We start from the raw sequence: 25,262 nt of genomic DNA on the forward strand, positions 1-25,262 counted from the left end.
GGAGAGGCCCAGCAGCTCTGCTGAGGACGGCTTGGAGCCCGTGTGAAGGCGCTGCAGGGCGGGATACCTGGCACCGTGTCGCAGCAGGGACCTCTGCCCCCACAGCCAGGTGTGGGCTGCAGAGAGGGCTTGGGGCCTCTGCCCTGGGCTGCAGCAGTGGTGGCCTCAAATAGTAGCATCAGCTGGTTGTTGTGGAACCTCCAGCCTTGGAGGTGTTCAGAGATTGACTGGACACAGCTTGGAGCAACCTGACTGCATTAGCCTTACAGAGGCTGGACTAGATGACTTCCTGAGGTCCTTTCCAGCCTAAGTTCTGTGGTTCTGTGTGTCATAAATGATGACTAAGCACTTGTGGATTATGGTAATTTTTTGTAGGATTGTTTAAAGGTCATTAGTCTGCTAGACCAGTCCATTATAAGGGAAATCTGAGAGTTTCCAGATACTAAATGTCATCCCTGAAATGTTTTTGTCGGATAGCCTTGTTTGAAATGCTATGATGTGGTTACTTTGGCAGAGGAAGGAAAGCAACGAGTTGGAAAAACAGTCTTTTAAGTGCGACTGATGAAGAATTGCACATCACTTTAAGAACCAATTACTGATACTACTGGTAAAAATACAGAGTTTAAATGCTTGTGGCAGTGTATTTCTGACAGGACTTCCTGCAGAGAAGGAGGCATTATTTCAAATATTAAGCCCCAAATGGCACGTAATATCTAGCTATAAATACAGTAGCAGAGGAAACACATGAAGGTTACCCCTTCTCTGAACACAGCCATCCCCAATGAATAGTCAGGCACAGGACATACGTGTTTTAATAGAATGACAACTGCTAGTTCCACAATGGTACTTTGCTAAGAAGCCTGCTTTATTGGACATGTCAAAAGGGATTTAATAAGAAACAGTTTTTTCTGATAAATTACTTTTATTTTTCAAAATTATTTCAATTTAAAGTAACTTTTCCTTATTTTAACTAGCCATAACAATGACATGTTTAAATTAAATAATTTTCTAAATAATAGTTTCAGAAGGCAAATATTTAGTACTCAAACATAAACTATTTATAATTTATCTTTTGTTCACTGAAACTCAGCTTTTTACAGTAAAGTACGTGAAACTTGGCAAGGCAGGGAAAAATGCAAAGGTTTGTATTGTATGAAATCAGTTTGTTGGATATGTAAACACCGACTATTAAAAGAAAAAAAAAGTTGATACGATGCAGAGAAAATACAATCCTAATAATTTTCTAAAAATACATATGATATAAAGTTATTTATTTGGACAAGATACTGTGCAAGTTATGCAAAACCTATTATGGTAATTAATGCAAACACGTTCTTTATGGTACTTCCACGATGAATGTATAAACCAGAAATCTCTAATCACATACTGAAAAGATCAACAGTTTTTTTTAAACAGTAAAGCATCTTGAATCTTCATTCACATTTGGACTTGGAAACAGTGCTTTCCTTGGCATTAAAATACCAAATATATTCTTTAAATACGTGCAAACATAAGTTTTACTTCTACAAATACAGTACTGAGACTACACCACACTGCTCATCATATAAAAATAACTCCATACAGTCACACACAGAGAGGAAAAATGATTGTGAACTCCTGCCAGGGGAAAAACGTGGTGCTTTCCTGAAGCTATTGGGAGAGGCTTTTTCAGCTCTTCCCAAGGACTGGATTTCAAACAATAATTTCACATCACAGTCAAATTATGGTAAGACAGGAAAAAAACCTTTTTTTTGAGAATAAAAAGTGGTTTCTTGTTGGAAGAAGGGATGAATCAATCACTTACTAAAAACTAAAAACAAAGAGCAGAGCTTCATTCCAAACCCACGTCAGTATACGTTGGCAAACTCCACTGATATCAGTAAAGTTGTTCTACATTCCTACCACTATGAAGTCAGAATCTTATTTAAGACCTCCTCTTGTCTTTTACACTATGAAAGCATAATTTGCAATGACCTGGACACAGCCTAACTCCTCAAGTATCTGGTGCCTTCCAATCTCATTAGATAGGCATCTGTATACCTCAGTTATGGTTCCAGTTAAGATGGAGGCAAAACATGATTTACCACCATTTGGACTGACAATTTAGAATGAGACTTTGTCACTAAGTCAGACTGAATAGGACCATGCTCTCTACATAGTCTCGCTGAAAGCAGTGGTTCCACTTCTTGATTAAGATCTTGCTCATTGTGAGCAAAAATAGCAAAAGTTGGCCTTTACTGGTAACTGCACCCTAAGCTGAGTTGTATAGAATTTAATTTTACTGATGGGAGCAAGAACAGTATGACCCCAAGCTACATGCTTGTATAAGCGGGACTCACATGAGCAGTTATGTGCATGTATAAATGCTTGTACAATCAGGACCAGTTATGTTTGCCTGTAATTCATTTAAATTGCTATGACATCTTCATCTCTGCTCAAATATGAATCTGAAGAATAGTATGCAAGGTATGTGAATATGAGAGAAATGTAAGGAAGGGAACTGTAATATTCATAAAAAAAAGAAGTAAGTGTAGTGATCATCTGCAAAGATACTCACATTTGTATGGTTGTGTAGCAGCTATGGTAAAGGGTCAAAAATATATTGTGGCTAAAAATCTTGCCTGCTTGACAAAACTATTAGCTCTATCAAGTCACATTTTACACATGATGTAGTAGAAGCAATCAGTATTTAAATACCCAACTGCAAATTCCAGTTCAGTAAAATGTATTAGTAGCACAAAAAGGTCATGTTTTTCTCTCCAGGCAATAGATACTCAGTTTCTTTTTAAATTATGCTGACTACTGCTTGTTTGCAACATGTAGATGGCAACAACTTAACAATAAACAGCATTTCTGTCCAATTCTTGACTTTCACTGACCATCAGAGGGGTTTTAGAGTGTTCTGTTTTCCCTTTACTCTCATCTTCTACATCCTTTGAGACTGCAGGGTTTTCCTCAGAAGTGTCATGCATAGCGACCCTAGATGCTTCAGTTGCATTTCCTCTGACTGTAATGTGCTCCCATCCACCCTGTAAAATATTGATAAAAAAATATAAAAGGAGAAACATCACCCTGCAATAACAATATCTGATGTGATGCTTTATGTGCACTACTAGTTTTATACTATTTTTTCATGAGGAAAGTAATCCTGCTTTGCCCTGAATCAGAAAAAAGGCTCCTTGTAAAACAAAACAAAACACAAAACAACATACCTCCCTGACAGTGAGGTAAATGGGTAGTAAGCTTGAGGATTATTTTTATTACAGGGAATTGAGATTAGTAGGGTCAGGTGTTCATAACAGAGCTATTGCAGGTTTTCCATCAACTTAAAAGGGGTGAAAACCTTGAAATAGCTTTTCTCAAAACATTGGGGGTAATACAGGGAACAACAACAAGGAACAATCATGTGCAGACTCGGAAGGAATCAATTTTTTAAAAATGGTATTTACTTCACTGATTTTTCCATTATAACTTTTAAATTATCTATTTAAAATGAATATTTATCAAATGCAAATAAATGACTTCCCATGTAATTGCTGTAATTGCACAACCCATTATATTAACTTACAAAAGGAACCTAAAACTGAAGAACAAAGGTCAATTTCCTGCAGGTATATGCAAGCTTCAGAAAGCTTGCCAGCTGGAGCAGGATGGCACTTTCCTTTCTATGCGTGCCCATGGGTATTTGGACATACAACTTTTAGGCAGTGTTATGCCCCCAGCACTTACCCCAATACCGTAATCCCATGAGAGGCCTTTAGGTTCCATTGGCTGAACACCAGTCCGATGGCAGACGGTCCCACAGCTCAAACTATGACTTCCTTGCACTTTGTCAGCTATCACCCAGACCTCAAGAAAGCAAAGAGAGGCAATAAAATGTGCTCTTCATGCTGCTCTTCCCAGATGTGAAAATTGTAAGTCTGTTTGACCACTTCCAGAAATTAGTCCTGATCTTGAATAGGCCAAAACTGCTCTAATTTAGTCAGAGAGACACCCAAACAACCAACCAGATAGCAGTGTTACAATTAAAACATTGCAAGATAGTAAGACTTGGCAAGAAAGAGATTAAATATATAAAATAGCCTCGTTAAAAAAAAAGAAAAAAAAAAAATGAGGCTTTTCACAGCAAAGGGCTGGCTGTATCACTATTTCACTGGCATGATTTTTGTCTTGCTATCAGGATTCCAGCATTTAGACAATCACCTTGTGGAATAAAGTTAGTTGAACATTTAATTTAATTACAAAAGTATGTTAAGCATAATTTTTAATAAACTAGTGAGATACAAGGAAGCTTAATACACACCTGGTCCAGGGGCCCTACAGACATTTTACGGATATTATTTGAAACATGATCCCAAGTAGATCCTTGAGGGTAGCTTGGTGTGATACCTTGCCGGTACCAAAGATTGCCTGTAAAATAAATGGTCCTGGTTACAGCTCAGGATGTCTGCTTTATATAAAGTGCTAGTAAACAACATAACAAATCAGCAGTTAATACTTTCCATATTCTGTGGAAATGCATTATGGTTTTGACTAATGTGTTACAGTGAAGGACAAGGAAGTTCCTACTTTGGAATTTGTATTTCTATAGTTATTCTTTATAACTTTTCTGGAAAACAGCAAATACTCTGTTTTGTAAAATTTCTTCAGGAAAAATTTCGTATAAGGAACTACGCACTAAAGAAGTAAAGCAAATGAGATTAAGATCTTCGGAGAAGACTGGTGTTAAAGACTTGTTTCTTTTACAAAAGGATGCTTCATAATTTATCTTGCAATGATGGTGTTATTTTTAGGTTTTGCAACAGGAAGGTATTCCTCTTCAGTTTTGTTCGTGCCAGGGTTTCAGACAAAATCCTGCCATGCAATTCTCTTCTCGGAGACTCATCTATCTCTTCCCCCCAAGAATAGCATCGATGCTGGATTGTTGCTATCTAGGGCACTATCAGATATAACAAAAAACAAGTCTTCAAAATCAGTAATTAAGTGGGCTGCCTATTCCATCTCTTTCAATATGAAATATTACTCCTCTTGGAGCAACAGTAATCATCTGTCCAAACAGAAGCTCTAACTTAGCCTCTCCTTTTTAAATCAATCTGATGTATACTGATTTTTTTTTTGTAACATTGATAAATTAATTTTTAAAAATCCTTACCATTTTTATCCAACACAAACACGGACGTTCGTCCTACTGAGACTTGTTTTAATTTTTGTTTTTGAGGTGAAGGAATATGGTACCAACAGTCACCTAAAGGTCAGAAATACTTGAGTAAAACATTGAGAAAACAGAATTATGTATAAGAAGTCTTGGAAATGTCTGCAATTGAAATACATAGCTGTGCAAGAAAGCTGTGAATGACACTACACTCAATATATTTTTACTAGCTTGTTCAAGAAACAAACACACACTTTAAACCACACAAATGAAGAGCAAATTAAGTGCTATAATTATCGTAAGTATTATTCATATGCACTGTTTGGCACAGCTTTGGGAAAGGCCTCTGCTAAACGGATTTGTCTTTTTCAGACATGGCAGCATAGTAGAGCTTACACAATGTATAAGATGAAGACTGTACCAAAAAAGTACAAATACTCACCTGCAGGCTTCTTTGGAGACACTGAACCCCGATAGAAGGCAGAACCATCTCTAGCAATAGCCCACACTTGGTAAAATGCTCCAATTGAGATGGAAATGAAGGGCTGATCTGTTCCCACATGAAGCCAGGATATTCCCTAACAAATCATGGAAGATGAATTATGAAGCAATGGTTAAAAACTCCACAACAAAATATCATTGATTATTGTCAAATGGGAAAAACCCTAGATAGTGAAAAACATTCTGAAGAGTAACTGCTCTACCTTGTGACTGAATAGAAACAAGGTCTCTGATCCTCAAAGACACTTGGATATTTAACTCTTTGAAATCAATAGCTATGTTGAACTCTAACGGCCTTTTCTGTTGAAGTTGCTGGAATTTAGGCACCTACATGTCTTGGAATAGCTGAGTTACAGCCCTTTTGTTTTTTGTTTGTTTGTTTGTTTGGGTTTTTTTTGTGGTTTTGTTTGTTTGTTTTAATAACCCCTTTTTTGATTACACAGAACAATAGTCTCACAAAAATTGACTGATATGGGGCTTCAGATTCCAGACATCGTATTCCAGTTCTTGCTGTTGCACTGCCGTACAGATCCATACTATTGTAACTGATGAACAGGAAGAAAAAAAATAATTCCTATAAATTTTCAACTTCTTGCACTTTTTCTCCGAATTCCATGAAAGTATATCATTAGTGTTTTTTTCCCCTGTTATAAATGTGGCTTAAAATTAGTGTGTATCAACCCTAATTTGGCATTTCAGCACATGTCTATATTAGGAAAGAAGTATTCTATTGAAGTTACTGGGACTACTTGTTCCTTTCTACATACGTTAGTGGATGTTCGCTCATTAAATCTGTCCCAGTTCATAGAAAAAAGTAAAATCTGTAGGTACATCCAGGCCCACCTGTTTTTTAAATAAGCAGAGTCATTTCAGGCCCAGAAAAGTCAGTGGACAAACTCCTACTGATAGTAACAGGCATTAGATTGGGACCGTACTTTAGAGAAATTCTATCCCTGGGCAGTTTATTTAAATGGGATACACACATTATGAACAATTAACAATTTAAAAAAAAAAAAAAAAAAAAAAGAGGAACTAAGCTATCCATGCAGAACGTGGAAGTAAAATGCTTCACGAGAAGATACACAGGGACTGAGAGAGGCTCCTGCAAGTGCCGTGGCGCAAGCTAAGGTAGATTATGCAAGAGAAGCGCTATTGTAAGAAATGTGGGCAACAAACTGTGTTACAGTTGATGGACAAGGACTTTCAAATCTGGGTCATAAAAGGGGAAAAAAATTACAAGGTGCTGTAAGAGAAGGCACTGCACAATTGTGTGTACGTACTTGCATCATTACGTTAAATACATCAATAAGGCAGTAAAAATAAACAGGGAGCCTTACAGCTGGATTTTGCTGTGTCACTCCAAGCCTGCAGAGCACGTCTCCTTTGTCACTGATTGCCCACAGTGCTACTGCTTCTTCATCATCTGCATCTGAACTGGGAATTATGGAGATGTCCCACAGGGTAACAGGAGGCACTTCCAGCCAGGGCCCGTTGGTGACTATCTTACATTTTCTGAAGCAAAAAAACCCCAAACCCGTCAGAAGTACGTACTTTCTATAACTGAATTTTGTTTCCCGGCCCGTTGTTGACTTCAGTGCAAACAATCCTGAAGTCTTTTCATTAAGTAGGTACAATAAGTATTAGTATTTTTAATTTGGAAGGGGTTTAGAACAATGCAATGTTTTGCATCAGGTTTTGAATTTTGACATATCACTGATTTCTCAAAGCTTCTGTTTTTAAAAGTTACTTTATAAAACCAAGGCCACCCAAGAAGTCTGCAGCTTGTGCTACGCTGCTCCCTAGCTCTCTCAAACTCACTGGGCAACAGCTGGATAATGAATATTTGACCCCAGCTGAGAATCCCATTGCAGAGAGAACTCCACACCTGGTTCATTCCTTCCTCTGTCTTAGTTAAGGGAATAATTTTACAATAAGTTTTTTGGTGGGGCCTGTTAAAAAGTTATGTAGCATCTTGAGGTAGGCAGAGATAAGGCAGCTCTAAATTAACGAGTTGGTCATTCTGGGAATTGGTGTATTTTTTGTGTGGAAACTGCAACAAAGTAGTGCTGTCTGTTGGGGAAACTACATTAGATTCTATCATCACCACAACAGTAATTTCTGTATATGAAGAATGTCCTAAAAAACTCAGAACATTCCTCTGTTCTCCAGTTCTGGAAAACTGGATCGAGCCCTGAGCTGTTCCCTATTTGTTTTCAATTTTCAATTGATAGTTAAAACAAGAGGAAATGTTTAGGCTTGAGGGTATTTCTCAAGTTGCTTATTTTATTTCAAGTCATCATTTTGATGATTGGATGTCATTTGTTTTGTTGCACATCCTGGAACAACAACAGTTTGATGCTTCAGGACCTTACTTCAAACATTTTTGTACAAGGGCCAAAATACTAGCTTTGTAGCCTCAATAACAGAACAGAACAATGCGGAACTGCAAGTTCACAGCAATTTATTAGCGTAGCTATTAGATACTCTAGTATAGAAAGCAGAGAAAAGCTGGAAAAACAGTGAATGCACAGACTTTCCCTGCTTAATAGAACAGAATATAGTGGCAGTTTGCTATTTTCCAGGTTCCACCTGAATATAGTGTACTGTGACTTACGTGGGGTTGGGATTATCTGTGGCCTAGTATGCAGTATGTGGAATTCATATGTTAAAACTATTAATATACAAGACATATTACCAGTTGTTACAAGTGACCTAGTATGTACTAATATACCTAGACTCTACTATTCCTTAATCATTTACCATAAGGAAAATCAGATACAGAGAATAACTAGCTGACTTCATCTACAGATCCCACAAAATCCAATAGGGTATCTACCTGTAAAGGCTTAAAATTAAAGCCATAATGCTAAAGATCATCAGCTTCTCTATTGCAAATGGGTTATTTACTGCAGGTTTCTTTACTGTTGCTTTTGTTGATTGGGTGACTCTTCGCCTCGTAACTAAAGGAGACTTCTAGGGAACAGTTAGCATTCAAGTTCAAAACTTTTATATATACCTTAGTTCCTCACCTTGCCCAGCGCCTCCGTCGGACAAAGTCTTTCATTGTCTTGTGACCATGGTAGGACCTACCAAAACAGATTTAAATACGTGTTCATGAGGATGTCAGAGCATCTCCAGTGTCGGTGCCAGCCTGAGAGCACTTTTATGTATCTGCCCACCAGACATGCCTGCTGATTTTAAAATACTTGAAACTACAGTTTGCTAAGCTCACCGTGCTGCCCTGCCTCCCTGGCAAATTTCAATGTTAGTGTCCCCATAAAAAGGGAGAAATCAAGGAACTTGTCCCGCTTAAAGCACAGTTAATGTGCAAAACAGCAAACAAGAAGAAATGAGGACTTAAGTATAGCATTTGCCTGCTAGTATTTTAGGTAAAAGAAGGTATCTCCTTACGCTGGAAAGTCTGCTGCATACTGCCAGCCTTCCCGATCAGTTCCGCCTGAAGTGTTAAAATCAATATACCAGTCGGATACCTATTGTCAAAAGGAGACAATAACAAGCACAATCAACACCTAATGTATAATAAAAATAACCTCTTCTGCTATTTCCCTCCACCTTTTGGAGTGCAATGACTTGCTAGAAGCCTTTTAATACTTGCAATATAAATTCACACAGAGATTCCCAAGTCTTTTTAATTCAGTTGAAAAGAAAAGGATCAGAGCAGCAGTCTAAGTCCCACTAAATAAAAAAATCCCACTCAATGCTTAACATTCTTTTGACTGTGGAAGATTATTGCTATTGTATAAATGGGGAAACCAAGGGTAAATATTATGACAAATCCAGGAAGAAAATCTGGGTCACTTGAGCCCAAGTCTTGTATCCTACTTACTAAGCCTTGCCTTCTTAGTAAAAAGACTTTTAAGACAAAATTTACCCAAGACCAATGCGGAGAAGGAGGCTTGGTATTGATTTTTGTACATTCCTGCAGGCCAGATGCATCACTCCACATGTATCTGTCTGTGGGCAGACCTCTGTGGTGAAACAGTGTAGAAGGAATGCAAGGTCATTTACAACAGAGAATTTAAAAGGCGAGGGAAGAAAAGCCTATTTGTAGCACTTCCTACTTTCATACAAGAAACAGTTTTCTGTCATTAATCTCTGTATTTAGAAACATCATGTGAGTGATGAGGATAGTGGGAAAGAATCTGTACAATTGCTTCCAGTTACACCAAACTTGAGGACCATGTAAACTTTTCTCTGTAGAGTGATATGCCTCACTACTATTGAAAATTGGAAGGTGAATCCTGAGTTTCTCTGGCATATAGACACCCATATATGTACAAGCTTTTTCAATACTTCTGTTCAAATATACTATTCAAGGACCCAATGTATTTAGCACAATATGTACATGAATATATAGATCCTAATAACAACTTTGCTGTATGGCCTTAATAATGAAAGATGTTGCAAGTAGGCATACTCTGTGCACTCACAAAGCACAAATCTGTAATGTTTTGCTACAAATGCATTTTGAATGGATAACTAAAATCTAGAAAATTGAGAAACACTGCTCCTTCCATCTCAGATTAACAATAAATGTTGGAGGAGACTGAAGATAGAATAACTGTAATAACGATTCTGAAAGGCTAGAACAAACCCCTACTGTTTTGACTGTAGTAAAAAATTACAGTAAATAAATACAATAAATTGAGTAAATAACCTGCTGCTATATCCAGTGACTGGGTTCCACCGTTGGTTCTCATAGATGTAAACACATTTCACATCTGACTGCGTATAAATGTTATCAGCACTACTGGCCAGTCCTGTGAGAAATAAATAATTTGGATTATAGTAAAGCTAAACCTTAAAGACACTACATTTTAAATTCCAATAGCCACAGTAATATTGCTGATTATCCTATTTCTCACCCTTAAGCTGAAAATACAGAACTGCAATACCAATTCCTTCCTAATGTGTGGCCTGTTCACTGTATAACCCTACATGTTGGTTATGCTAAAGGAAGGACAGCTGAAATAGCCTGAATAGCTGACCCAGTCAGGAAGATAAGTAAGAAACATGCACACCACAGTAGACCATACCTTGAATGAAGCCACCTCCATATCCACCAGTATAAACCCAAGCTGTGTGATCATATCCTATGCCCCACACTATGCCTCGGTTATTGCACTCTATCAGTCGAAGATGACCTCCAACTTGACGCCAAAACCTGCCAGAAAAAGGACAACATTTTACATTTACTCTACACCACATCCATCAGGAATGTATGCTTTCCCCTCCTACAACTCAGCAATCTTAAGGACAGGCAACTTTATATGCTCGCTTGTTCAACCTCTGTGCAATCTCTAAGTGAAGGCAGTTGCCAGTTGAAAGCATTTCTCTCTGAACAACTACTGTAAAGTAGATGGAAGGAACCCGTCTGCCTCCACTTGGAATTTTCAGGCTTTCAAGTATTTTACTTTCCTTTTATTTTATGGCTTGTGATTTTTATATAATTTTTTTTAAACACTAGTTAGGATAATCTTGCTAGAATCTTTACATCTTAGTGGCCATCAACTACCTCAGCTTTAACTTCATTCTCATTTTTTTTAAATCTAGGAATTGCCTTTATCTAACAAGAAAACAAATGATTTATAGATTTGCTATGGAGCTTGGTAAAAACAAGGGCTTTAATTCTTCCTATTCTCCTAATCTTTGCAGATTAATCCTTTTCTGGGGCTTTACACAGCCAGTTGGCCATGGTACTTTTCTGGGGAAGAATGGGGAAAATAAAGAGATTGCAGAGGAGTATTTTAGTTATCAGAATGGCAGGAGGTCATCTAGGTCACAGATTCCCTGAACTAAGATGCAAGAGCACATCAGCTTTGTGATTTGCCAGATGTTGAAGGTGCTCTACCCTGAAGGAAAAGGACTAAAGGATTTCTCAGGTATTATTCAAAGACATTTTGTGCAAGTCACTTGAAACTGGGAATATTTTTTAAATTGAAGATTGGCCTTTAATCCACCAGTCCTGAGTCTGGTATTTTTTTGCTTGAAGAGTACTATATTGTCATAGTTGTAATAGAAACTGTAAAGGAGCTGCTCCTGGACTGTAGTGACTATGGAGGACTGAGAATTTCAGATTTCCTGACTCAGCTAAAACTGAAAGCTCAAATTACATTACAATTACAGTGATTAGTTTTACTTTTGGTCTAGGCCATCTCTTAATTTAAGTAATTATGGCATTAAAGATGCTATCACAAAAAAATGGGATCTCAATGAGAAGGGCTTTTGAAATCACATGAACAGCTCCAGCATCTAATAATTAAAATACGATCTGGTGAATTTCTTCACATGCAATCATGAATACGAAGGCAGCCATTAACCTTCTCATTGATAGACACCTGCAGTGTACTATACACTCCAACAGCCCATCAAAGTCACTGAATTGACATGAAAGACAGTCTTTGCTGGATGACATCCCATGCAGAAAGAACAGCTTCTGAAACCTCTTACATTTGATCACATGGCATCAGGTGCGGTCCAGCCTCCAGTTCAGGACTTGGCTCACTAACAAAGATGTCTCCTTTACAAGTAACTGACCAAATGGCATGGTGAGAAGGAGGGCCTTGAATCCGTCTGCTTTCACAACAGGACATGTTCAGCAAAGACAGCTACAAAACAAGAAGCAGAGAACCAAAAGCTTCCATTTACAGTGAGAACAAAAATTTCCATATAGATGCTTCAGTATTACAAAATGAAGCTTTACCTTTGCATGTTCTAGCAAATCAGCAAAGTGAATTTGCAGCTTTTTCTCAAAGGCACTGGAATTCAGTGTTTTAGAAATTATTAACACAATCACTGGAACCAATGTGGTTTGCAGCATCTGTTCATTATGAAGTACCTTTCAGCTTTTCCATTGTTTCAGTGAATATATGCCTGCCTGTCTATACATAAGACTTTCTACAACAGTGACAACAGATAACAGTTCTTCTACCAATGCAGAAGAATAGACTAACTGAATTAAACTCCGAACTCATTTGTAGCCTAATCTATATCCGAAGGCAGGAAGGGAAGGAAAAACAATATTGGTTTTACTGTGGATAACTGCAACATCAGAAAGTGTGCAAACTCCAGAGGAGATAGGAAGCCTCAGGTGCCTCTAAATAAGTTTGAACAGACTTTTTAAATACCTAAATTGTGAAAATAGATAAGTAGCCTAGATACTGTAAATGTAATACTGAGGTTTCAGAGACTAGCTTTTATGTTTTATTTAGATGTTGCCAGCTTGAAATGAAAAATTCACAGAATTACCCAGTCATGCATTTCTTGCTCTGTTGTGGCTGCCAGGCGGATTGGCCATCGCTGCTTCGTCCTTTCAGGTGTATACAGTGCAAAGGAGTGTTTGGCTTCATTCAGAACTTCAACTATAATAGTGACTTCATTCAGGAACACATGGATATACTAAGACAAGAGAAAAAAAATTTGACTAAGGCAAACTCAGATATACCTTCCTCAGAGCCAGCATTTTTGCACTTTGTTCGCATAATAGCGAAGAATCAGTTCTTGGTGCAGAAGGAATGGGGCTCAATTTCCAGTTGTGCACTACCTCTGATTCATATTACCCGTATGCATTAACCCTATTTATGAAGACCCTGGCCAGCCAAGCTTGGTTCTTTCTTCACAATCAAGAACATTTTGAACTTTTAAAAGAATTCCTAATCAGTGCAAAGCTGATGGTTTAAGCAATGTGGATGGTTGCGGACTGGGTATTTCTGACACAGCTACATCTTAGAAAAGCTTGCAATTTGCTAGTATTCTGGGCTACATTTGAATTGGTTCCCAAAACTTAGAACAATAGCGTACCATAATTTGCCTCTCTTAAGAAAACTGTTTTCCCTTCAAAGGTTTTCCTTTGCCAAATGCAACTCTCTCAAGGGTCTCAGGTTGAACACACCTTTTTCTCCTCATGATACATGTAATAGATGAACAGGATGCTGTCGCGCATTCCATCGCTCCCAGTGAACTGCTCAAGTGCGACTCGAACATCCATCCATTTATGAGGCTTCCAATTCCTCCACCATTGCAAGGTTCCAGTTTTAACCCAAACCGACTGCAATGCAAACACAAATTTACAGGAGTACGGAAACTGCATGACTCACTCTCTTTCTCCCAAATACTGTTTCTTGTGACCACAAGAAATCTCTGCTGCAGGTTAGTCTGTATCATATCAGTTAATTCTGACACAGAGTATATCAGAGTGTTCAGGAAGCTGAAGACAAAATGAAAACTGACAAAACTGGATAGAAAGGCGCTGAAATAGCATGTGTAGAACAGTATTAACATTTTACCTCTGCAAGAATGTAGTAGCACACAGATACTAACTGACTCTAGTATGCTCCTGTTATAACACAACTTCTGTTTGGACTTTAAAGGCTTTTTGACATAATCTTTTAAAACTTGATTAAACCCCTGAACTCCAAGTGTTTTTAATCAAATGAATTCCAGATGTCATTTGGCAATTAGCAATGAAGGGACCAAAAATGTGAATGAATCTGAAAAGAGCCAAGGAGTCATAACAAAGGCAACATCAAACAAAAGCGCTGCTATTTAAGTGCTGCTATTGACATTTGCATCATTGTTTTATTTATCCAAGTTGCATTAATCCCTTAATGGTCGCAGAGAGGGAAAGTTCACCTACTTCAGTCACTGTTTCAATTAAGAAGCCTCATCTTGTGGTGGAATAGTTAATACAACGTTCCACTGTTCCTCTGTGGATCTGAGGTTTCAGTGTACTCAAATAACACTGACCAATGCTTCGTTTGCTCCTATACAAAACTATCAGCTAATGTTTTTAGAAAAAGATTGCTGTTCCATGTCTGATAAGCTGCTAGTTTCCCACAGGGAGCTCAGACAGTGATAATCCAGGAAAGTTGTCACAGACAAAATAAGGACAAGAATATAAAGCTGACAGTAAGTTCAGATCAGTACATCAGAAATGTATTATTGATGCCCAGTGATAGATGTAAGTGTTTAGTAGACAAGAGATAAGTGTCCTCACCGCTTACCTGCTCAATAGCCTGTTCATAGTGTCTAAAATTCTCCAGTTCCCGCTTTGTCCTTTCACTAAGCTGCTGAAAAATCTGCTTTCGCCACGCTGCTGTCTGTGCTGGAGTGATCGACAGAGAGAGAGATTGCACAGAGGATGACAAACCTAGAGCAGGACCAAACCCAATAAACTCCAATGAGCTTTGAATACAGTTCTGTGAAAGGTAAAACATGATGCTGCTTTAAACACTGGACTGAATCAACCCATTCTAATATAATTTTTCTAATTATTATACTTTGGAATCAATGTATTACAGCCAAACTTTGTAAATGATACATAGAAATGGGATCATTAGATGATGATATAGAATCTTTCAAAGCCATAACCTTGTAAAAATGGGAGCTTTGTCACTGAACTGCAAGATAATTATGTAATACAATGCATTAAGAGTTACACTCTTATTAAATACTGGGATGCCACAGTTCATGATTTATTTTGAAAATACAGTTATATTCCACTGTCTTTAAGAATCTAAATTTTAACGCCATCCAGTTATCAGCTGGGCTCACAGTCACAATGCCTTTGAGTAATTTCTGTATCTTACCCTTGTCTCAGTAGGAATGGTAGGAATGAGGCAGTTATCTGTGACATCTACATCTCTCAAGAGAGACCTTTTCTCTGCTTTCAGTTACTTTTCAGTGATATTATGGGTTTTGCCTGAACTTGCAGTTTCAGTGCAATTAAAAATGAGATGCAGATGGAGCACAGATTATTTTACAAAACTCTTAGAGAAACTCAGAGAAAATATCACCTTTACATTTATATATCTCAATCTCGAAGTGCTGTACAGCTAAATACGTGCAGCACTATCCTCAGACATGGAGTGTATTAACAAACTGCAATAAGAGTAAATGGGTTATCAGAAGTTTTGCGCCATGGTTTTGTTAAAAAAAAAACCCAAACCAACATTTTTCTTAAGGAGCATTGAGAATTAGCGTCTGTTGTGGTGACTGGATAGTACCTGACGGAACAGTGAACCATTTCAATGGGCTGTGCAAATCTACAAGACAGCCTCCCCCAGACACCCAGGCCCACAGTGGGTGCTCATCGGCTCCGTACTGTTCTTCAGCTCCCACTGAGAACATGCCAAGGGAAGACAGGCTGGACGTTTCTGCAAAGGTGCTGACAGAGAGGACTGGATGCTTTTGGGCCTCCTTCAAGTCAATGTTTGTCCACTGCAGTTCTGCAGAAGGATTTGGGTTTGTAGAAGATTTATATGTTTCAAGATTAGCTTTCTCATTATTAGTTGAAGCAACAGTGGCTTCTCCTTGATCAGAGTCCAGAGGATCCACAGTCAAATTAGCACGTATTTCTGCTGTCTGGTTGTCTGTGCCGTTACCACTGCTGCTGGCTGCAGCTCCCATCAGGGCAGTGTTGGCAAGGTTCATGGGTACACTTGGAAGCTCTGTATCAGAGGAAGTATCTGCATCACCCTGAATGATCGCGTTTGTTTGGTTCTGAATATCATCAGTAAAGAAACAGCCAGCACTGAAGGACAAATAGATAATTAATTAACTATCATTCAAAGCATTATAAATTAGCACAGGCCTGAGACCACAGACATACAGAAATCAACCTAGTGTTTCAGCTTTGGGAGAGAAACAGCAGACTCCTTTTCTGAAGGTCAAACTCTATTATCAAGGGAAAAGAGTCTAACGCAAATCTCGCAGACCAGTCTAGTAAATCCGAAACATAGGAAGATATTTCATTGATCTTTTCAAACAATTGGTGATGTTGGCTGCCTACAACTCTCAGGAAAACACTAAAGCAACATCACATTTTCTCTGATATGAAATAACGAATAGGGTTTTTTAAAGTCCATTACTAACTTTATGATTTTTATCTTAGCTAGAGAGGGCTTCTACTCAGAGCACACTATGACTCAAACAAGTAGCTTCTGCAGCACTCCCAGCTTCATTGGCATGTCTTGCCCAGCCAAGAGGCCAGCAGTCAGCAGGGAGTTACTGACTTAATCTCTGTAGGAAAGGAAATGTACAGTGACATTCAGTAGAAGGATAATTCCTAAGTAGAGTTGACACTCCTTCATGATATTTCACAGGTAACGTTTTCTCTTACTAGAGACTAGTTCCAGATAGTGATAGTAAAACCTAGAGAAATACACTTTACTGCAAGCATGCAGTGAATTCCAAAGTGGGAGCTTCAGTTTCTACTCCGAGTGCAACAACTGCTGCTTATTGTTAATTTTAATGGCAAAAAATGCAAATGCTTTTTGGCATACATAATGATTAGACATGCCTTCCCCGCTCCTCCCTGTCTGTACCATTTGAATGTAAAGAAGTATCTCCTAGCATTGAAACTCTTGGTGAACAAAGTCTCGAGTAGGTAATTTACTAAGTACCTGAGCAGACTTGTTGAGCTCCCGGTCTGAGATCTGTCACTCTCCCGGCCAGATACAATTGCCTTCCATGTCTTCCCACTGAGCTCACTTGGTGTGACACCTTGGCGAAAATAAATTGCTCTGTCATCGCAGCCGATTCCCCAGACCTAGGGAAGGAAAGGGCTTTGTGAAGGAAATTGCATGGAATGCAGGTAGATACCAGCTACAAAAAAGGTGCAGTGGTGGAAAATGCAGCACAAAAATCTGCTGGACATAGCGTTTTCCTTTTGTGTTCTTCCTTAATGCTGTATAAAATTCTGTACCATCAAGAGAAAACTGTTTGCACCTGGACGTGCCATACAAGAGACATGCTGACTGTTCATCTTCTGATGAAGAATTCAGCCACGCATTCCTTCCTAGCAGTTCAAGCACATGGACCTCTTGTTCAGCTGTCCATATTGGCACTGCTGACAGTCCTCACCACGTGTGAATACTGCCTGTACAAAGTGGAACATAAATACCCGCATAATTGGTATACAGCTGTCTTACCTGGTTATTTAAGCCTACAGTTACCATCATCATTTCTCCAACCATTTCAATCCAGCTTGTTCCACAAGGATTGTGTGAGTTCACTCCTCTTCTAAACCACACCTACAACAGCAACAGCAAAAAGTCTAAATTTTGCTCCTCCTGCATTAGCAAGCAGACAGCTGGAATTTAGTTTCTTTAGTGGATTAGTCTTAATCTCTAATCCTGACTTGCCGCATTGCCTTAAGAAGTCTCTTACCTCCTTGGTTCTTTTTCTTTATCAGGTAAAGACAAAGTAAATCTCTTAATAGTACCCCAACTGTGTGTCCTTGTGACCAACTACAGCCAGAACAGCCCACAAGGAGACTTTTTGTTATGACTTTCTGTGCAGAGTTAGTTTCTCTGCCATTGGAAAAATACTTTCTATTACATGTCAACTGTAGGCTATTTTTGGTCACTCTGAATGGCCTTCTAAATAGTGTTCTTGTGTTCAAACCCTAGAAGCAGGGCTGACGGAGAGAACTGTCAGACGGATCTTTTCAGTGGTACAGTTCTTTAACTTGTCTCCCCTTAGATTAGTTTTTACCAATCCGAAAGTGTCTGTGGGCTGGGGAAAAATTTTTATCTGTATTTAGCATATAGTCATGTAGTGGCAAGCAGCTACTTTAGAAGTTGTTGGTTCAATCACATTACAGACAGTGTACTTGACTATCTTGTGGCAGATCTGAAGAAAAACATGCTAGCTTATCTACATTTCCTATAGTGGTTTTATTTGGCAGATGGAGCAGGCTGGACACAGTCTGTTATCATGGCTCAGTACTGACAAGTAGTAACTCATTAAACCAGAGTAACTCAATTACTTAAAACTGCTATACATGTACAGAATTCATCTATGGTTTTGAATTCAACATGAAGGGATTTGATTGCAACCAGCACAAGAGCACTCTAGTACATTCTTCAAGACTTTCAAGACTCCCTGTGAGGAGCAGGGAGTTGGACTCAATGATCCTTACGGGTACCTTCCAACTTGAGATATTCTATGTTGAAACCCCAGTAAGATAGTAATCACACACACACATACCAGATATGTCACTTAATAAATACAAAACCCCTACATTAAAAGGCTGATGAAGAAGGGACAGTTGCAGTAGGAAGATAAAAAAAATAGGATCATCTAGAAAAGCGTAAATGAAAATATTCCCCATGCTGCTTTTGATGTAACCTTCAGACCATGTGGAAACAAAACTGAGCAGCTAGGAGTCCCTTCAATTTCTATGCTTAATATCCCTTTGAAGTAGGCCCCTTATTACACCCCCACCAACATGCCCACCCATCTACCACTGTCTGACTTGGGTTTAGAAAATTCCTTCCAAGAGAAAAGCAGAAAGTCTTCCTTAAATTTAACGCAACTATGTATATCACAAACCACAGAGGATTCCCATAACAGCAAGGGAAACCAGAATTCCCCAAACCATGGGGATAGTGAGTCCAAATCACCAATGTTTCCTATGAAAGTTACATGCCTGTTTGAAAAAAGCAGATAGAAAAAGGGAATGAAAAAACAGAACCTCTTACTTTTCTATCCTTTGTAACACACCACACCACATCAACACCCACAGAGACGTGCATAATCCCATTTTCAGAGCTTGGAGACTCCACAATACTCCAGGAAATTCCTGCAAGAAACAAAACCCAGAAGGCGTTGTAGGTTAGTTTCTTATTCAACGCTATACAAATCAATGGCATTTCCAGCTAAATTTAACAAACTTTACCTTGAGGGTTATGCCTATCAATTCCTTCTCTCACAATAGCTTGCCCTTCCCAAAGAGTTGCCCAAAGGAGGTCATATGGTCCACAGCTGATCTGTACAACTTCACCAGGAGTGGTGATTAAGGACCACATGGAACCTTCTGGATTGTGATGGCAGACGTTTTCTCTGTACCATACCTAGACAAGTTTAAAAAAACAAACAAACAAACCTTAGAAAAATATCACTACAACAATGAAACCATTGAGACAATGTTGTGGTTTAACCTGGCAAGCAGCCAAAACCAGGACAGACAAGCATGAAGACAAACTGGAAAGAACAGTCCTCCTTTAACAACAGGATTTTTTTTATGCAGTGTATGCACTCTGACCTTTAAAGGTATTTTTTTGATGTTGATTATGAAGTTGAAGACTATTTCCTTATGTACTAAGGGAGGAGGCTTTTCTACAGACTAGCTTTTATCATGGAAGTGAATCTGGATTGGGTACAGTAACCTACTGCTACAAGTTCTGTGTATACTTCAACATTTAAAAAACACTTCAGTGTATTTCAGGGCATAGTATATAAACCAAGAATGAACAAATATGTAACACAGAAATGTTACTGTTAGATGATAGCCCGACCTTACTTTCATTGAACAAGGCTTGCCACAATATGGGTAAACAATTCCATTCTCCGTGCAGCCTTCAGTGACATCCAGTCCATTTGCTAGTCTTGGCCCTACTCTCTCTGCACTTTTCTACAGATCACAGTCAAAATAGGAAGGTCAAACATAGAAAGCATCCTGCAGTAGTCGTATGAGAGCTCCAAAACATGACTGCTGAGTGCTAAATCCTCATTTTTAGAAATACTTTATTTCTCTGGGGACTTTTACTTGGGAAATGAAAGCATTTTACAATGTCAGTCAAATAAGCCTGTAGAGTGGGATGCTTGTCACTTATTACTGGGAAGTATGAGGCATAGGGAATTTTATTTTAAGCAACTTAACCAAGACTGCTTGCCTCTTCAGGCACTGCCAAGTGTGACTGAAATCTCAGGCTATCTGCTAAAAGTATTACATTCTTCCCTGTGAGACCACAAGTTAGAAATTGTCTAGAGACAAAGGAATGTCAGATACATGCCGTAAGGATGAAGGAAGGAAAGCAAGAATCAAATCTTTACAGCACTGAGCAAAAGAGGAGACACCTTATGGTAGGCCTAAAAACAACAAAAAAAAGAAAGATGTATAGTTTTCAATAGAAAATAAATTTAAAACATTCCTGGATTCCACAGGAATCCAGAGCTGGATTCCACATTGCCAAGTCAGGAGGTTACCGTTTTCTGATCAGTAAGTCTTAGAAAACCATTTTGTAAACTCCTTGAATCATTCCTGACTTTCCACCACAGAGACACGGCACAATGCTTTGCAAGAATCTTTACCAGGTTTTAAGGCTCCTTCTCTTTGTTACCAGTGCCATAGTCTGCATTCTGGGCATTTTTCAGGATATAAGACACTACTTAGCCCAAGTTTTTAAGATTCACCTGTTTATAGAGGTTTAAGGCTTCCATAAAACAGCAACCCTATGAGATACTAAGCCTTGCCATTTACAACACAAGTTGTTACATAATGTAGCCCCAAAGCAGCTTTTACATCCTCTGCCAGATGCACAAACAGCGTTCGTTACCAACGTAAGACAGTAACAAACCTGCCTTGCTTTAAAAGCATTTACTCCTCTTCAGTAGTAATTTATATTAGAAAATTTAAGGAACATGCACTTACTCTTCCTTGTAAAGAGGCTGCCCATACTGATAAACGGCCAAGAGGCTCATCGGTGATTTCCCACCCTCCAATGGAGATGTCATTGAAAGGGTCTGGCAATTGATCTGGATCATCATGTGATACGATCTGAAGCAAAGAGAAGGAAGATTGAGAAGAGGAGACACCGCAAATAGATAGGTGATTTGGCTGGTGGCCTAACTTGTTTCTTGCAGATTGGTTTTCGTATTGCTTACTAAAGTGGCTGAGCATGGAGATTCTTCTTCTCATTCAAGGCTGCTATACGCAGAGAGAGGGGAAATGCTGCTGAAGCAGCACGAAGAAGTCTGAGTTTCATCCCCTAACTAAAGGAAATTTTTACTCACAGAACAGTGCATACAGACGTTCTTTGAATTGGAAAGCTGGAACATGACAAATTACAATTTTGGTACATTCTTAGAATGGGAGAACAATTATTAAAGAACAGTTACTCATACAGATAGAGGACACAGCTGGTGAATGATGCTAGACAGGTGCCACCTTGAAAGAGAGTGCTTTGTCAAACAACCAAAGGAAGTTAAAAAGGAGCTGAGCATCTATCTCCAACTGCATTACGATGAGATTTGGTACCTTATTACCACAGGTTTCTATGAAAAATCCCAGCCTTCCATTTATGCTTCCAAGAATTACAAGTTGGAAGTCAAGGAATCCAGATCCAGCCTACAGAGCAGTGATAAAAAATGAATTTCCCTGCTCTTATAATTGATTATTTCAGAAAATCAGTTTATTTAATATTCAAAAGATATCCAAACCTTCGCCCAAACATCCCGTGATTTGTATCTCCGGTATCTGATCCACCTCCTGCGTCTGACACAAGAATTCCATTTCTTATCCTTTGTGTAGGTGCTGGGGAAGTCTATGGCATAAGTCCAGCCCTGCAAACAGAGGTTTTCTTGTATGAAAATCAGGACGAAGCGAAAGCTTGAAATCATAACTCGGAGCAATTCTGCACAAGAGTCACTCCTACAAATACAGTACAAGTTACTGTGCCTGTCTCAACAGCCCTGATTAACAGATCAGCTAATTCCATGAATGATTTATGAATCATGTCCAAATTCCTCTGCATGATATACACAGAACAAACAAGACACAATAAAGCATTTTACTTTCTTCATAGTAAAGATCTTAAATAACAATGGCATCCAGTTGCCAGCATTTCGTGGCCAGATCAAAAGAAAAAAGCTTCTATAGAAGCTCCTGTAGACTTCAAAAGCCTTCAAACAAGATCCTTCCTTGTGTTGTATTATAGTTGAGCTATTTCCCAGAAAGAAGTAGCTATGGGAAGGTACGTGCCTTTTATTGTCACAGACCTTTTACACTTCTATAAAAGTCCCTTTTATTTTACAGACTAAGGATTCCCAGAATAGATCTCTCTTTAGTATTGTTCACCTACCCCTTTCTCTGTTGGTTCCCCTCCAATATTTTCATCCACATACCAGTCAGACTCCCACTCCCAGTGTGGTGAAGGCAGCGTGAAACTATCAAGCTGCTGATGTTTTAGCCCGCTCACATCACTCCACTGCCAGCGGTCACTGGGCAGTAATTTCTCACAAAAGCCACCAACTGGATTCCAGCGCTGCCAGAAATAATAAATAAAATATTTTATTTGAGATCACATCATCTCAATGGACATCTAGAGGGAGTCATAAATGAAACATTTCTTATTTTCTGCAGTAGAAGGGGAATAAATTCCTGGGGTGAATGGGAAAGTGTTCACACTGTAAGCCCTGACCCAACATAGTCTTTGGAGGAAGCTTTTTAAAGTATCAGAGAAGGACTGACTGCAGAGCTAGTCCGAACCAAGTCATTTTCAGCTACATAAATAGGAACATCTGATGATATATTTTACTATTAACAATGCTTTTTTCTTTGGTGATGTATGGCACCATGATACTGCAGCATTAGGATAATGCTGTACAGATAGCCTTGGGATCTCTAATCTACTCCCCATGAGAAAGATTAGTATCTTGCCTGCACTAGAAAAATAGCATAGCTTCTGTACCAGAAACTATGTCAAGGTAACTATATCAGTAAATCCTCCCTATATCTTATGTTATACCAAGAGGGGTTTTTTTCCAAGTCTGGCTTTAATCAGTTACAGAGCAAATAACTTGCTAGGGTTTTCACCAATACAGCTGTGATTTTTCTTTTTTCCCCCACACTCTTACTTACTATAGAAACACTGGCAAAATTTGTCATGTAACACTGTCTTACATTTTAGGGCATGTGGAAAATTAGTGGTTCAAGTAATTTTTATGCAAAATATTTACTTTTACTAGGAATCTGACTAAATTGCTTTGCACATTATCTGTAAACTATTTGAGTTTAATTTTGTCATTGTTAGCTCTTGCAGAATATTTCCTTTTGTGCTTTCTAGTATTTTGTTTTCCATTTTTTCATAGCCTAGAACAAACAAAACAAAAGTTTTAAAATAACAAATGAAATAAAATTTAAAGTTTTGCATTTTTAAAGGACATGTTCACATAACAAAAGGAACATTCGTAAATGGCTGGAAAGTTGTATCAATGTTAAATAATGTATAAAATTAATTTGTTGTATTTTTACCCATGCAGGTAAGTTAATGTCTTTTCTCAACTTATATTTATCCCACTGCCCATTAGAAATCAGAGAAATGTGCTCAAGAAAATCCTTCAGTTTTCTCTCTCAAATAACCGTTGGTTAACTAAAAAACAAAATAGATAAATTTCCTTTCAAATACTATTTTGAAGACATTCTTCTGAAGTATGTCACATAGGAAGGATCATCTTAACATTTCTATGCAAAAAAGCTGGAAACGTACTTTAATGGAGAGTTATGCCTTTATTAGAGAATTCTTTGAAACACTAAAAAATAGTATTTTCTTAAGAATAACAAATTTTTGATAATGCATCTCTGTTGCCTAGAAGTTACACTGGACATTTTCTTAAGGGGATTGTGTATTTGTCACTAAGGAAAGGAAAACATCAGGTGAAAAGGGTGAATGTTCCAGTCTGAAATGGCTCGCATAAAACAGGCCGTAGTGCACACTGGCATTGCTTTTGGTAAGAGCAGGGAAGTATAACCTTCCTTTGAGAATTAAAATATTAAAAGAATAACCTGCTATTTGACATATATATACTCTTCAGAAACATCAGGTAAAAAATGAAAACAAATAAAACCAAACAATCTTCCCGTGAGAAAAACACATAGAGACAGCCGATGTACAGATTTGCTATCATTCCTTTCTGATGAATGTGTGGCAGTGTGATAGAGGCCGCCGTAACACTTCATACCTGATTCTCATAGGTTTCTTCCTGGCATCTAATAGGAACGTCACCCGAGAACACATAGGTGTATACTTGATGATCACAGGCTATTCCCCAGCAGCACTGTTTGACAGCAGAGACCCGTTTGAATTCCAGCTGTGTGTCCTTACAGAGCTCCCAGTACTGGCCAACAGTAGACAGAGTGTAAACCCTCCCAAAAATGTCAACAGCCCACAAAAGGGAACTGGGCATGGCCATGTCTGAAAGGCAAAAAGGAGGTATTAATGAAAATGACAGTTTTAAAAAATTGATCTTGAATCTACTGTAGATCGGTTCTGCTCTGAGCCATCATCAGTCAAATTAAATAAAAATGTGAAGAACGATCTTTTAAAAAGAGCGCATGCAAAGCTGGCAGCCAGATCTCTTTCAGTCAGAGCTATGCAGTTACACCTCTTAGATGGCTCTGAAAATCCATGTGAAAGACCTTGCTACCAGCACACTATGGTCCATCCTACAAGAGCTCACAACATGAATAGGACCATTTTTGCAGGCTGAAGTAGCATGGACCATTTTATAGCAGAAGGCTTTGCTCTTAAGAGCTGGTAATGCCGGTGGTGCTACACACCCCACTCATCTCAGTTCCACAAAGCCATGATATCTTACGATACCTCCTTCTCAGCCTCCTCTTGGCATATACCAACATAGCTACACAGGTACAAAGGAAAAGATGTGAAAGGGAGCTTCTCCATAAGCACACATCTAGTTTTAATCCATGGACATACTACCTCCTGCTGCCAGAAAACCTCTTTCCAAAGCATTCTGGTGACCACTCTGGGAGCTGATCTTTATGTAATATACATGGCTTTGATAT

General features: G+C 38.6%; 1 protein-coding gene across 1 annotated transcript; it reads right to left on the bottom strand.

Annotated features, from left to right (window-relative positions):
* Nucleotides 1-2,834: 2,834 nt before the first annotated feature.
* Nucleotides 2,835-24,649, bottom strand: TECPR1 (tectonin beta-propeller repeat containing 1). The gene is made up of 24 exons (XM_009572709.1): nt 24,419-24,649; nt 22,540-22,722; nt 21,899-22,021; nt 21,111-21,236; nt 19,356-19,530; nt 19,159-19,259; nt 17,605-17,706; nt 17,077-17,222; nt 15,679-16,205; nt 14,677-14,822; nt 13,566-13,721; nt 12,923-13,072; nt 12,125-12,282; nt 10,711-10,838; nt 10,332-10,434; nt 9,546-9,642; nt 9,065-9,144; nt 8,683-8,739; nt 6,991-7,165; nt 5,595-5,730; nt 5,153-5,245; nt 4,304-4,410; nt 3,730-3,849; nt 2,835-3,029 (listed from the first exon to the last, which is right to left on the bottom strand). The coding sequence occupies exons 1-24, from the start codon at nt 24,647-24,649 to the stop codon at nt 2,835-2,837; spliced, it is 3,615 nt and encodes a 1,204-aa protein (XP_009571004.1).
* Nucleotides 24,650-25,262: the final 613 nt, after the last annotated feature.

Source organism: Fulmarus glacialis, unplaced genomic scaffold, assembly GCF_000690835.1.
Source record: "Fulmarus glacialis isolate BGI_N327 unplaced genomic scaffold, ASM69083v1 scaffold38052, whole genome shotgun sequence".
Taxonomy (NCBI): domain Eukaryota; kingdom Metazoa; phylum Chordata; class Aves; order Procellariiformes; family Procellariidae; genus Fulmarus; species Fulmarus glacialis.